The 14,688-nt window shown below is 39.0% G+C and overlaps 1 protein-coding gene across 1 annotated transcript in view; it reads left to right on the forward strand.

The window, feature by feature from the left end:
- Window positions 1-14,688, forward strand: part of LOC131973126 (plasma membrane calcium-transporting ATPase 1-like) — a 32,987-nt gene that overhangs the window by 8,941 nt on the left and 9,358 nt on the right. The window contains exons 3-9 of the mRNA XM_059334991.1: window positions 4,543-4,740; window positions 5,575-5,832; window positions 6,966-7,091; window positions 7,572-7,742; window positions 8,985-9,011; window positions 11,982-12,131; window positions 14,431-14,645. Coding sequence (XP_059190974.1) covers window positions 4,543-4,740; window positions 5,575-5,832; window positions 6,966-7,091; window positions 7,572-7,742; window positions 8,985-9,011; window positions 11,982-12,131; window positions 14,431-14,645 — 1,145 coding nt within the window. The remainder of the gene's footprint in view (window positions 1-4,542; window positions 4,741-5,574; window positions 5,833-6,965; window positions 7,092-7,571; window positions 7,743-8,984; window positions 9,012-11,981; window positions 12,132-14,430; window positions 14,646-14,688) is intronic.

Consider the following 14,688-nt stretch of genomic DNA (forward strand, 5'->3'; position numbering starts at 1 on the left):
GTGGTTGTAAAGTTTCATGAGGCTGTTAGTATCCTAGATAACACAACAGCAACAACTTTCCTTTTCTTGGCTAGTACCAAAGAACAGCAGAATGATTGTAATCCTAAACAAAAACTCAGGGTACATATTTAAGTTTGCTGAACATAACCTCCTATTTAATTAGTGGTTTACCAATTATCTGCAGCAATATTTATTTTAATTTTATAATTTTTAAATTCATGACAGCCAATAAAATGTATTATGTTCTAAATGCAGTACTTTGGCTATGATGCAGACATCTCTCTCTGCCTCGAGTCACCACTCTGCAGCCGCCACAGCACTATCTGACTGGTTACACATCAAGTAACAGCCAGTCAACACGGAAGGGTTGGAAGTGTTTCTGCCGCTAATGTTCTGCAGTTAATGATACACAATGAAGTTATTGGAGGTAACTTAAGAGAACGAGAAATGTGAGGAAGAGGAAGAGAGCTAGAAAGTGAGACTGCACCTGTACACAGGCATAACATATGATAAAAGACCAGATTATTAATTATCCTATTAGTTTATACATGGAGCGCAGTGACTTTTACCCTGTGGTGGGTCGACACGTTTGTATGATCATGGAGATCATGATATTTCAGTAAATATCAAATTGAATTTAACTTCTGATTTTAAATAGTTGAGTAGGAATAAAAAAACATAGGTCACAAACATTTCAAAACGAAATAGAAAAAAGTTGAGAGAAACAGCAGGGGCGTCCCTCTTTACCTTTAAAAAACTCCTGAGACCCAGCTCTTCAGAGAGCATCTTTTCTCCTAGCACCACACAACAATTCTACTCCTTTAAGAATTGTCACTAGCACTTATTGCTGCACTAATGGCTCTTACTGCACTATACCTTGATTGTTCCCCTTTTTTCCTGTAAGTCGCTTTGGATAAAAGCGTTTGCTAAATGACTAAATGTAAATGTAAGAGAGGGATGACCCAGTGAAACAGTAAACATATTTATAGTCTCCCTCAACTCAAGTCTGTCTTAGATTATACAGACTGGAATCCGTGCAAAGTTTGTCACAAAAGAGGTATTCTCTCATTCCTCTACTGAGATTTCTATTTACTTTCCTACTGTCTGAGATTCAAACTTACCTCAGGCAAGCTCCATTTGGAACGTCACTCATTTAAAAGCCAATTACTGTCTAAATTACAAAAACTGGAAAAGAAATCTGGAACCTCTAGCTCAGAGCAGACTTTTCAGAACAGAGAGTAAAAAGCTCTGTAGCAGATATTATTGTATGTTTCACAAACACAAATGCTGTCTCAGCCACTGCTAATTCCAAGTTAAGCTAGCAAACAACATACAGGATGCTAACTACTTTTTACTATTCTGATAAGCCAGCTAGTCGCTGATTTTGGTGCACAACAGATTCAAGGTTTCCCCTACCATTATCATGAGTGGTGCAGCACCAAAGCCTTTTTGGGAACCAGCTTAGCAGAATAAATGGAAAAACCATAGAGATAGCATGATCACTTTTCCCAGATCTAGTTAATGGTTGTAGTAGCCTTTTTTTTAATGACAAACAGACGTCTAAAAAAGCTCCACTAATTTGTTGATTAACACAATTATCATAAACAATTTCCTATAAACTGTTTAAAGACTCTTAGCAAACTCTTAATCTGGCGCCACTGTGGAGATGCTCTATCTTAGTCGTGGCCTCGCACAATTAGTGCTCTACAGTTAGTAATGGCACTGCAAATCAATGCACCATAGTTGAACTTGTGTAGTGTATCTTAGTGGACTTTGTGTGTCTAAATTTGTCTCATACTGACCTACAGAAGTTGGAATAACAGTATTTCAGTATATATCAGTATTTCTCAGTGGACTCAGTGTGTCTCATACGTCTGCCCTTTGACATTTTTCTCCTCATCATTAATTCATTCAGTCTGCCCGTCTTGCACACGCTCAATAAACATCTTTAGTGTTTCGACTCCTGCTGACAGAGCGAGGTAAAATGTCAAAAGCAGCTTGAAATCAGTGGAAAATCCATCACATTGCTTTACTTCTCTGTGGTGACAGCTGGGGGGCAGGTCCATTAATTTACAGTGTAATCCCACTCACCTGAAAACAGAGGGCATGCTCAGTGCCCTGCTCACCCAAGTTTTATTTTTAGACAACACGAAGACAAGTGCTGGGTCAAAATCCTGCTCAGACTGACCAAGTCAGCTGCAGGCGTGCAGCAGCTGCAGTGTGTCCACAGGGATGTGAGCATGCCCCAACATGATATTCTACTCCTCAGAGGAAACCCGAATGCTTTATGCTCCTACACAACACCTCAGAGGAACAAACACAAGGCATGATAAACCATGTGTCACATTTTCAAAAAGGCAAGTTAAAAATAATTAGAAATGAACAAGAATTGATATTTACTTTGATGCAACCTGCACAGCCTAATCTTCACTAATCTCTACTACTGCCTCACAGTGACAAGCCACTGTTGCTTACTGTTGAGTTAATTCCTCTCTGCTGATTGTAGGCAGTTGAATTTTAGTGTGCACAGTGCTGACTTATTACTTTACCTTGTGCTAATGCACATGACAGTGGAAAGTCCATTGATCAAGTCCATGGTTAACGCAAATGTGTTACCAGCCAATCACATGGCAGCAACTCAATGCATTTAGGCATGTAGACATGGTCAAGACCACCTGCTGATCTACTGGGATTTTCACACACAACCATCTTTAGGGTTTACAGAGAATGCCTTATTGAAGCAAGATATCTGAAGAGAATGGCCTGACTGGTTTGAGATGATAGAAAGGCAACAGTAACTGTAACTCAAATAACTACTTGTTACAACAAAGGTATGCAGAAGACCATATTTAAATGCACAACACTTCTAACCTTGAAGCAGATGAGTGTCAGCAGCAAAGGACCACACAACCATTTTTTTAGGTAGCTTTTGCTATCTAATAAAGTGGCCGGTGAGTGTAAATGCACAAAGGGAAACAGAGATGTCATCCTTACACTGAGAACGAGACACTTGTAGTGTAATGATGCAACATGATTGACAGATGAGGGGTTTATTAAATCATTAAGCATATTATTACTTGTTTGCATTACTGGGAAAAAATCATACTAACAACTAATATCAAACATATTTACATCATAGACACTACCATTAACTATTCCTGTTACACACTGCCCACAAAAATCTCTCACATTGACCAAATGTTTATGTTGTTTATTTGTGGACACAATGGATCATTATGCAATGAAGTTTTGAATTTTTTTTTGGGATCTCATTGATGTGTCAGACATTGGTCAAAACATTACCTAATTAATTTGTCATTTTCTTTCTGAAGCCATTCTGAATTCTGTCAGGTTTTTCAGAAAACGCTCATGCTTAAACAAAAGAGTTTCAGAATACTTTTTCTTGGTGGTTTTAAATTGTTAATGCGTCAAAACAATTTATGGTGCTAAACACATTTTCGCTCTCTGCATTTTAATTGCTTCAGCTTTGACCACCACCATTATTTATATGTATTTTAAAATAGTTTGAAAAAGTACCTAAAATCATATTGCAACGCCCTGCCAAAGCTCATGTGAAGCGCTATAAAAACCTAAGAATGAATATACAAGACAAATCCGATTGGAAAACATTAATGACTCATTTTGATTTTGTAACATTACATTAAAGAAATTTTCCACCCTATCACAGGACAAGAGATCTGTCAGTACTCATCATATCTTAAATGAAAGAGTGTAAAGATGAATGGATACAAGCCGAAAGATCAATATAAAAGTCTTGACACGGTTAAATCAATACAAAAGTCAGAATCAGGCTCAAATTTTGAGAGGAATCAGTGAATAATCGATACGTCTGTCATAAACCAATATAGTGAGAATCAGAATTAATTAATATCGAATGAAAGTAATGCAATATTAAACTGTATCAAATTGCTGCATGGTTAGCCGCATCGTATAATAGAAAATGTATCCAGATACATATTGAATTGTCTTGAAAGATACACAGCCCTATATATTAGTCTGGAACCTCTCATTTAGTTTTTAATTCCCAAGGGAAATGAGTGCACACCAAAATCTGAATATACAACAACAACAACAAATTGTGACCAATCAGAGCAATGAAGTGTGCGATCTTGCGCTGAGTGACACATGCAAATTGGGGCATTGCTTGGTCTGTTTTCAAGCAGGAGAAACGTGGTGCCCTGGTCACAGATCTTTTCTACACTAAAATATGGTTCTGAAAACATTTGAGACGAGAAATGGGCAACACTAAATGTAAATCTAGCCCAACACACTCCAGTGAAACTTTGCTGGTGTACACAGAAGTTTAGTTTAAATTCTAGGAGAAGTTGCAAACTCAGGACAAACAGCACAGGTTTGTCAAGGTGGAGATACCAGAGGGTCTTTGGAGTAAGTAAAAGGTTAAATATAATTATATCACTGAACTTATGAAGCATTATCTTGGATCGACAAATGTTACATTAAGTAGAAATAGGATCAAAGGAGGACAGGTCTCTCATGTTGTCTTTGTGTCTCCAATTGCAGGTTTAGATGGAAACTTAGAGGACATCAACAGAAGGATACAGGTGTTTGGACAGAACGTCATCCCCCCTAAAAAGCCAAAAACCTTTCTGCAGTTAGTGTGGGAAGCCCTGCAGGATGTCACGCTCATCATCCTGGAGGTGGCAGCCATCATTTCACTAGGCCTTTCTTTCTACCAACCGCCCGATGGTGATCGAAATCGTGAGTTTGTTTTTTTTTATTTTAAACTGTCACTGTGTTTTTTCTTTCAAATGAAACTTACATCTTTAGATACATATGTTTTCTATCACTTTCATTATCACCCTGTTTGTAGTCCCTAAACTGTTGGATGATCACACAGCCAGAATTTGTTTAATGATCTGTGTTGTCTTGTCAGGGGGCACTTCCTGCTACATCTACTTGTGATTACTTGTTCATGAAACTCTTGTTCATACATTGAGCTGCAGATTCTTATGTTCATTTTTAATACACTCAAAATACATGCAATTTTTTCCATCAATATTTCTTATCGATAGTTTGACTGAGAGACACTACAATATATTATCAATGATCTCTGCTGAGTTACACTTAAGATGAACATACAGTACAACAGGCTACAGATCAGGTCTCAGGTGTTACTTGCAAGACTCACATTTCAATGGCTTTACTGTCATGTTACACAATCATCTCGTGTGATGTAAAAACATCAAATTTACACACAATCGGAGTAAAATACGCGCCCTGGTCTCTCCATTCCTAAAAGGGGCATGTATAATGAGTGAGTCTACTCACTTTTTTTTAATGTTTGGCCCATTTACTATCTCTGATTGTCACTGTAAGCGGGGACTTCAGTCTGCAGCATTGTTCATACACTTCACTAATAAACCATGGATTAAACTGAAATAAGTGCATAAAACTAAACAAAATAGATCTAGATCCTTCTGTACAGGAAGGTCAGAGCTCACTCCCCGTCAGGCTGAAGTGCTTGGGTGTGGAAGAAGCAGGGGAACACATGTTAAGAAAACTAAAACTCTGTCCTGTGTTGTCTCTGTTCAGACTGTGGCAAAGCAGCTGGCGGAGTGGAGGAGGATGGGGAGGCAGAAGCGGGGTGGATTGAAGGTGCTGCCATCCTGCTGTCTGTGGTGTGTGTGGTCCTAGTGACAGCCTTTAACGACTGGAGCAAAGAGAAGCAGTTCCGCGGCCTCCAGGGCCGCATCGAGCAGGAGCAGAAGTTCACTGTGGTCCGACAAGGGCAGGTGATCCAGATCAAAGTTTCTGAGATCGTCGTCGGAGACATCGCACAAGTCAAATATGGTGAGGATCAAAAATGGTCAGGAACCCAAAGTTGACATCAAATGTCTGTTCAAATACATGATCTTGTTGATTTATTCTTTGATCTAGTAGCCAGATCAGAACAGCAGAGCCTCTACCCAACTTCCACTGCCAACTGACTTCCTGCTTGCACCGTGGCTTTTAGTTGATTTTTTATTTTTGGAAGATTTTGTGAAAATTATGCAAAAATTGCAACATCTGGCTATCCTGATGCATTTAGATGGTTCTGTGTATCAAACCATCTGAGAAGCAGTCATTGGAAACTGTTTGGAAAAGGGCAGACACTTTAAAAAAAAAAGGTGATTGGATCAACCATCAGTCTGTGACCGACACACACAGTCAATGCTAAACCACTCTGGAGAGGAGCAAGAGCCTTCCTTGCTGTTCTCTGCTCTTCTTTTAATGAATAAATACTCTCCAGTTCTTATATAATGCCCGATGCTACAGCAGAATCTATGCTAACCTCTTTAGAATACGGCATTGCTGTTTCTCTCTGTGTCGTTACAAACACGTAGCTCTCACTAGCTCCTCACAGGAAGCTGTCAGTCAGAACCTCCAGTTGTGCAACTCAAATGCATTACCTGGAGCCTGGCCAGATGGACCTGCGATTGCATGATCCTGCGAATCTCGTGTGATCTTGTGATATTACGAGAATCCAGCTGTCATGCAAGGTAAACAGCTGGCCAAAACAGCTGTGGTTACAAATATCAACACATGAATTTGAACAAAGTCTTTAGATTATTAGGCACTGATGATCCAATTAATTAAAAATATGCATCTTAAAAAATTCTACACATAAAGACACAATAAAAAACAAATTAATTCAGAATGCAACAATATATACTGTAGGATACTCCTACTGGTATTGTGGTGGTCAACAATTAGCAGTTTAGTGACTCATAAATAAGTCTGATGTCAAAAATGACGACAAAGACAAATGTTTTTTAATGATATTGAGGCAGTTTCTCTCTGTTCAGATCTCAACATCATGATTTCAAAGCTTACAGATTTTTCCATTTTCCTGCTCCTTTTTCTCCTCCAGTCATCATGCGACAGACACTGTGTAATGACCCGATGAGCTGTTATTACAGTGTACCTTTGTGTTTGTGTTTCAGGTGACCACCTCCCTGCTGACGGCGTTCTGATTCAGGGCAACGACTTGAAGATTGATGAAAGCCCTCTCACCGGAGAATCAGATCATGTCAAGAAAACGATCGACAAAGACCCCATGTTGCTGTCAGGTGCTTCACTCGCCTCTATCTACATAAAATAACATGAAAGAAGATTGCGACCAAAAAACTGCGACATTGCTTTAGAATCTGTACAGCATACAACAGCCTCTGCCCTTTTAGACCCTTGTTTCAGATAACGAAAAACTCCCACAAAAAATCCCTTTAACAGGGAAGAAAGTGGGAAAAAACCTTGAATAGAGCACTGAGACGGGATCCCTCTCTCAGGACAGACCAACGTGCAATAGATGTCGTGTGCACTGAATAAACCACCATAATTACATGATAATATAAATAATCCATATGACAGAATTGAACATTTTGGAAGATATCCTATTTCACCAGAACTTTAATGCCCGTTGTATCCAATCAGATAGCCAATGTAATGATAAAGGAGGCAAGTGTTAAACTATGTGCCTCCTGTACATATATATATATATGAACTGACCAAAACTTCCACTATGGTAAAACTCCTCTCTTTCTCTCCCTCAGGTACTCATGTGATGGAGGGCTCTGGCAAGATGGTGGTCGTAGCTGTAGGGGAGAACTCTCTGGCTGGACGGATCCACAAGCTGCTTAACGAAGAAGATGGTGCGAGTAAGGATGAGAAGGAGAACGCTGAGAAGGAGAAGAAAGGGGAGCAGAAGAAAAAAGACAAGAAAAGTAAGTTCAGAATATAAAGGGGTCTGTTTACTCTAAAGAGGGACAGGATGCTGTTTACCAGTTATCATCTTAAATCACAGGTTAGGATTAAGGGTAAATTGACATATGTAGACACAACAGAACTGAGAAAGATCCCCTCAGTCTGTGAAGTCACGTTTCAATCAATTCTGGTGTCAGACTGTCGAAGTGTTTTGAGAACAAACACAAAGTCAATTTTTTGGGGTAGCATTACTCACCCAAATGCAGCCACTCGACTACCTGTCACTGCACTACATTTATTTTGAAGCTTTCATGAAATGTAATATATTTGGATTTTATTTAAATAGCCCAAAATCAGACCACACAAATTTGGAGGGAGCTGGGAAAACCTCAGGTAGGTGCAGGTTACTCCAACCCAGAAGCACCCGTAAAATACACTCTGCTACATAGGGGGAAACACACTCAAATCACAACTGCTTGCACACAGAAACACATATTATTTTCTATATCTGCATATTATGGAAAACTTTCATAATTTCCAATGCCAGAATGGAGCCTAAACTAATACGCTCGTCCCACCTATTTGAAATACACTGGGCATACACCTGGATGTTGAGGTGTATGGATATAGTTAAGGTGTTTCGCTACTAATTTCAGACCCCAAAGGCCACCGATGCTAACGTTAATGCTACCAGGATTTCGTAGTTGAGTACAATCGATAGCCGGAATCAAATCATAGATACATATTTTCTAGAACTGTCACCAGATTAAAATATTTATTTGCGATAAACTGCTCGAGAGCGACTGTTGGTGAGAAAGACGCTGTACAGGAGTTTTATGCAGGGCTGCTCTTAGCCTGGCTGGATCCACCTGGGTCCTGGCTCACATGCCTCACTTCTGCGTCCTCTCCCTTTGCATCCGCCTGTGACTCCTCTCTGCTAGGATGTCATTGTCTGTGCGGTCAGACAGGACGCTACAGTGACTCACTATGCTCTTCAAGGCCCAAGTGATATTACAAGACAAGATGGGCCAGGTCTGGCAGCTAAACACTGTCACTTCTTCACATCTGTTGATAGTTCATTTTTACAGTGTTTCAAACAAAAAATCTGACCAAAGCTCTAAAATTGCACCTATGCACCTAGCCTAGGTATTCATTTATGTGTTTTTTTTATATGTTTTTGTGGGGGCTTTTTCAGTGTTTTACTGATGTTTTGTTTCATATGTACAACTTACTGGTGGCTGTTGCTTGTTTTTCCTCAACAGGTAAAAAAGAAGAAAAAGGAAAGAAAGGTAAGCAGCACCTCATGGCTACTGTGATTTACCATATATGACTCTAAGTGGATGTAAGGGTTGTATTGAACAACAGTAGCTTTTTCTTTCTTTCAATGGTCTTTTTATTGATGACAAAGTATGTATAAAACAATCACTGTACAGGGAGAAGATTTTTGATTTTTTTGTACAACATATACCCATGACACAACTCGACCAAACATCCGAACATAGACATACATATACAGCCACTGGCAAAAGATCGTAAATAGACAGAATAAAGATAACAAATTAATTAACAACAATGTTTAGAGAGAAAGGAGAAATATATTAAGGATGAATAAAAAAATAGTAATTGAGGAGAATAGATAAATAATAATACTAAAAATAAATCTTTAAAAAACAGTAGCTTTTTAAATGCACAGCGTTTATTTGTGCATTAGTTATCTGAGGCTGGCTGGTTTAGCTATTCTGGTCACTGTGCCCTCTGTTTCCAGGCTTCCTGGTGGGAACAACAGCTGGTAGCATCACTTATGTCCATGCCGCTGCCTTCTTGTTTATGTTTTTATTCATCCTTTATGCTGGCTGTATGTTGTACAGTTTGTACTGTGTTCTGTGAGTATAGTATAGTAGAGATAGAAGAGTAAACCGCTTGTTGTGTCACAACTGTTTGTGATGGTGTAAAAGAGGGGTTTATGGAAACTCGGTCTTTGACCTGTCAGACATCCAACGGTCTACATCAACCTGTGTGGGAGTCGAAGACCTCAGTCTGTGTTCTTGTTTGTTCATGTCCACCGCTTATCCGCACTCAGGTCAGCTAACATTGGGGGAGAGGCGGGGTACACCCTGGACAGATCGGCAGACTATCACATATATAGATATATACAGACAATCACGAGTCAATTAAACGTAAGTGCATGTTTTTGGACTGTGGGAGAACCCACACTGACACGGGGAGGCAAACCGGCGACCCTCTTGCTGTGAGGCGAGGCGAGAGTGCTAACCGCTACACCACCGTGTAGCCCTTGTTTGTTCATGTGTTCCTGTGAAAAGTGATCAACTACAGTCCAAGTACTGTCTCAATTAAAAAAACAACATATAGTCAAGAATGCTCCAAATGCTCCAACAAGATACTATGGAGTTTAGGTTTTGGAATTACTAGAGATAAATATTTGATTGTATTAATAGAAATTGTGCCAGACTCACCAAACTTTGGTCTACAGCTGATCAGCACATTACAGAATTTTTGTTGGCCTTGGTAGATATAACTGCTAATTTCCATCCTTAATAAAGGAAATATAGTGTACTATGTCCTCCTTTTCTTTGAGGTTTGGACTCCTGAGTTCAACTTGACCAGTTCAAACTCCAAGGGGCACAATATGAATGTCAGCCAGTCAGAGTTGTGTCCCTAATAGCCTTATTGATTTACAAACCTAGACATGAATATACAAAGACTCACTCACATCCATTTCACATCCTCCAAAGTAATGTTTTGTTTATCTTAAAGGGTTTATCACTTAGGTTAGATTGTAAATGTGTATGTTGTATAATTCATAACAGGACATTTATGTTATGTAAAGTGGATAAGTGGATTTTCTTTTGCACATGATTGCTGTTTCTTTCTAGTGTCGGTTAAGCCAATACAGGCTAGGCTCCATGTGATGCAGGACAATTCAATCAGTCAATAAGGAAATCTATGTTGGCTTACAAGGAGTGGTTCTGATCAGACCAGTCAAAGATCCTGCTCGAGATCAAGATTATGAGATGGATCTCAGGTTCTAAAGTGACCCTCCTGGTTTCACACTCCTGGTTCCCCCTGCTCATATCTCCTGGTCCCTGGCAGGTCTTCCTGAATCCTTGTGGTCCCACACGGTGCAGTGTAGGTCCCTATGGTCTGAGCAGCAGCAGCAGGTGCTCCTGACTCTGTTGATGGTGATTAGGACCAAGCAGATTATCAGCCTTAAGCTCGGCAGCTGCTTTCTTCTCTTGCCTGCTGCTGTGGCCTGCCTGTCCACTAATAACCTCATTACTGAGCTGGGATCAGCATGCTCACACAACACACACATAGATACACTAACTCTTGTCACAGAGTTACAGTGTCAATTGACTCACTTGTAGGGTTTTGTAGTCTGGTTAGGTACTTCAGGACTAGTTTGTTAGTAAGTTAGTTTGTAGGTTTGTTTGCTGGCTCTTTTGAGAAGATAACCAAAACACCATCTACCTGTTCGCACACAACATCACAAGCCCACCCTCTGATCATTCTGCCTCAAACTCTGACTGTCTGCATTCTCTGTTAACACTTTTCACAATGATTGAACAGTCATAATACTGATTATTTGTCCTGATGACGTAATGTTACCTTAGACATGTCTGTCTATGTGTTGTAGACTAGTGGACAGTATGACCTACACACTGAAATCACCATACTCCAGTCCTTCTGTGTTATTGTTTGAAGGGATATTGAAGTGTTTGATGGTATAGGGCAATTTTGTGCTACATTAGTTGCTGAGAGTAGTCGGGAGGGCTTCGTTTACCTCAATTGCAGAGACACAAGCCTTTATTTGAAACAGACTTTTACTACTAATTTCACCTGTTAACAAGCTTCCTCCAGAGTTCCCACACTCATAGAAAATATATTAACTTAGAAAACCTGTTTTCTAGGCATGGTAATGGTTTGAAACTAAGAGATTTTTTTTGGAAAAGTTTTCTTTACAAATAGTTTTGTTTGGATAAAAATCCAAACAACATGTCTACTGTTATGTGAAATTTGTCGATGTGTTAATAATTTAAAACCTGTAAAGCTCTATTTTCAATGCATTTAAGATGGGGAGACAGTGAAGAAGGAGCCTGATTTTTTGCATTCGATGGATCTCTATGATTTTCAAGTTTTGAAAATTCATTGGTAAAAAAAATTGGCAGGAAGGAAGGAACAGCAATTGAAAAAAGTGCAAAGTAAAGACTTGCCATACTGACCTACTGTGTCCTTTGTAGGAAAAAAGAAGGACAAGGGAGACGCCACCATGGAAATGGAGCCGCTCAACGAAAGCGGAGAACCAGAGAAAAAGAAAAACCTACCAAAGAAGGAGAAGTCTGTCCTCCAAGGGAAGCTGACCAAACTGGCTGTTCAGATCGGCAAAGCAGGTACAAACAGGATCAGATTAATTGAAATTGGTGGAGTAGATATCTCCTGATGTCTGAACACCACCTCCCTGCTAGGTTAGGTTACACAGGCTGCTGTGCTCGTCCACATTGAACCATCTGGTGGACATGAGGGCTTAATTGGCAGGAAACATGTTTTGCCATTATTCATCTTATTCAATGTTTTCTTGTGTTAGGTCTCCTATTATGGCGTATTGCTGCTTAGCCCATTGCTGCTGATCTTATTGGACCCAATGTGTGTTTCTACGGACTAGGGCTGAACACTCAATCCAAATGTTATCGCCATGTAGAGTACTGCAATATTCCATTTCCAGTAGGGCTGGTCGATATGGACCAAAAGTCATATCCCGATATATTTAGGCTGAATATCGATATACGATGTATATCCCGGTATTTTTATCGCAAAGTGAGAGCAAATGTTCAGTCAAAGTCAAAGCCAAATATGACATGTCACAATTAGTTTTATTGAAACTTTTTATTTAAGTGAACATAAATAATGTAAAACAACAGTACCTTTTTTCAAATCAAAGCTCCATAAAGTGCACATTTAAATAAATAAAAATATCTTAAATGAAAATAGCCTATTAAATAAAATAGGCCAACCTTTTTTCCGAAATAAATATATTTATATGAGAAAAGAATAACGAACATTACCAAATAACTAAATATGACCAACCCTAGAAAGGGCAGCATTTATATATAAAGAAAGAAAAAAATTTAACTATATCGATATATGCGATATGGTCTAATTCCATATCACATTTAAAAATATATCGATATATCTTTTATATTGACATATCGCCCAGCCTTTATTTGCAGGAGGCAAATTAAATGTAAAGTATGTGTCAAAATCCCATTCTGTATTAAGTAAGTGTCCAGGCCTACAAATCAGATTTCACATACTTCCAATTCTTACAACAAAAAATCACACCATGATCATTTCAATACACTTTTCAATAAAAATGTGAATTATCAGGCAATAATGATTTCCTCAAACATTGTGAATCATATCAGAATTGCAATATTAGTCAAGATAATCGCAATTACCAATTTTTACAAGTCATCAATCCTAGTCCAGACTGGGGCCAGTGTTTAGCAAGCATCTCATAGTAGGAAATCTATTCCAACTGTCCAAATATTTTAGACTGAAGAATGTTTAGTCCTGCTTTTGTACCTAGGGGAAGAGACATTGTATCACCAGATTTGATCAGTAATGTGCTGATATTTTTAATTCCAGAGGTGTACTTACTTGTTAGAAGTTGCAGGAGAGTTTGATGGAAATTAGCTTTTTAAAACATGCTGTTGTGACTTCAACAGTATGTTTAACTTCAGTAGCCGCCAAATGTTGTCCAAGTCAAACAGCAGCTGGCAGATCGGTGGCTTGCCAGTGTTTACTAATAATAGCATACGGATGAGTATAAGTATGAGATTGACGATCAGCTATGTATAAACTTTTTGTCATTATATTTTTTGCATGCGACCTAAATAACATAGTCAGCTATATTATTTGCCTGTACACAAATTTCCTACACAAACACCCTTTTTTTTTACTTTGTCTAATACAAAAAACAATCATCAGAAACTAAATCACAGCATCAAAATATTTACTTTGTGAGAGTGAGATAAATTATTTTTAGACATTCCACTCTCTCCCAGGGTTTGTCCTTCCACTATCTAAAAGTCAGTGTACAATGCCTTATCAATAACTCTCAGTCCTACTCTGAGGTAAGACTGGTTTTAGTCTAGGGCTGGTCATATCCCGATTTATTTAGGCTGAATATCGATATACGATATATATCCTGATATTTTTATCTCAAAGTGAGAGCAAATGTTCAGTTAAAGTCGAAGCCAAATATGACATGTCACAAGTAGTTTTGCTGAAACCCTTTACTTAAATGAACATAAATACTGTATAACAACAGGAGTACCTGAGTTACCGGAGTTTTTTAAAATAAAGCTACATAAAGTGCACATTTAAATAATAGGGCAGCATTTATATATAAAGAAAGAAAAATAATTCAACTATATCGATACGTGCAATATTGTCTAATTCCATATCACATTTAAAAATATATCGATATATTTCTTATATCAACATATCGCCCAGCCCTACTTTAGTCTCAGTTAACTAGCAGCATTATCCCTGGGTGTGGAGTCTTAAACACTTGATCAATACAGACACGAACTGTTCCTCACTTTACACCTGTTGTGCTAATGATCAGCTTTGCAACTGAACCATGTCTCTGTCTCTGTCTGTTTGTCATTCTGTGTATGACTTCAGGTCTGTTCATGTCATGTCTCACTGTCCTCATCCTCATCACTCGCTTCCTGATCGATACCTTCTGGATTCAGGGGGTCCCCTGGGCCAAAGAGTGTATGCCCATTTACGTGCAGTTCTTGGTCAAGTTCTTCATCATCGGTGTGACGGTGCTGGTGGTGGCTGTGCCTGAAGGTCTCCCTCTGGCCGTCACCATCGCTCTGGCCTATTCAGTAAAGGTCTGTTTGTATAGACAGTTCCAGTGCATTGCATTGCTACAGA

This window comes from Centropristis striata, chromosome 6 (assembly GCF_030273125.1).
Source record: "Centropristis striata isolate RG_2023a ecotype Rhode Island chromosome 6, C.striata_1.0, whole genome shotgun sequence".
Lineage (NCBI taxonomy): Eukaryota > Metazoa > Chordata > Actinopteri > Perciformes > Serranidae > Centropristis > Centropristis striata.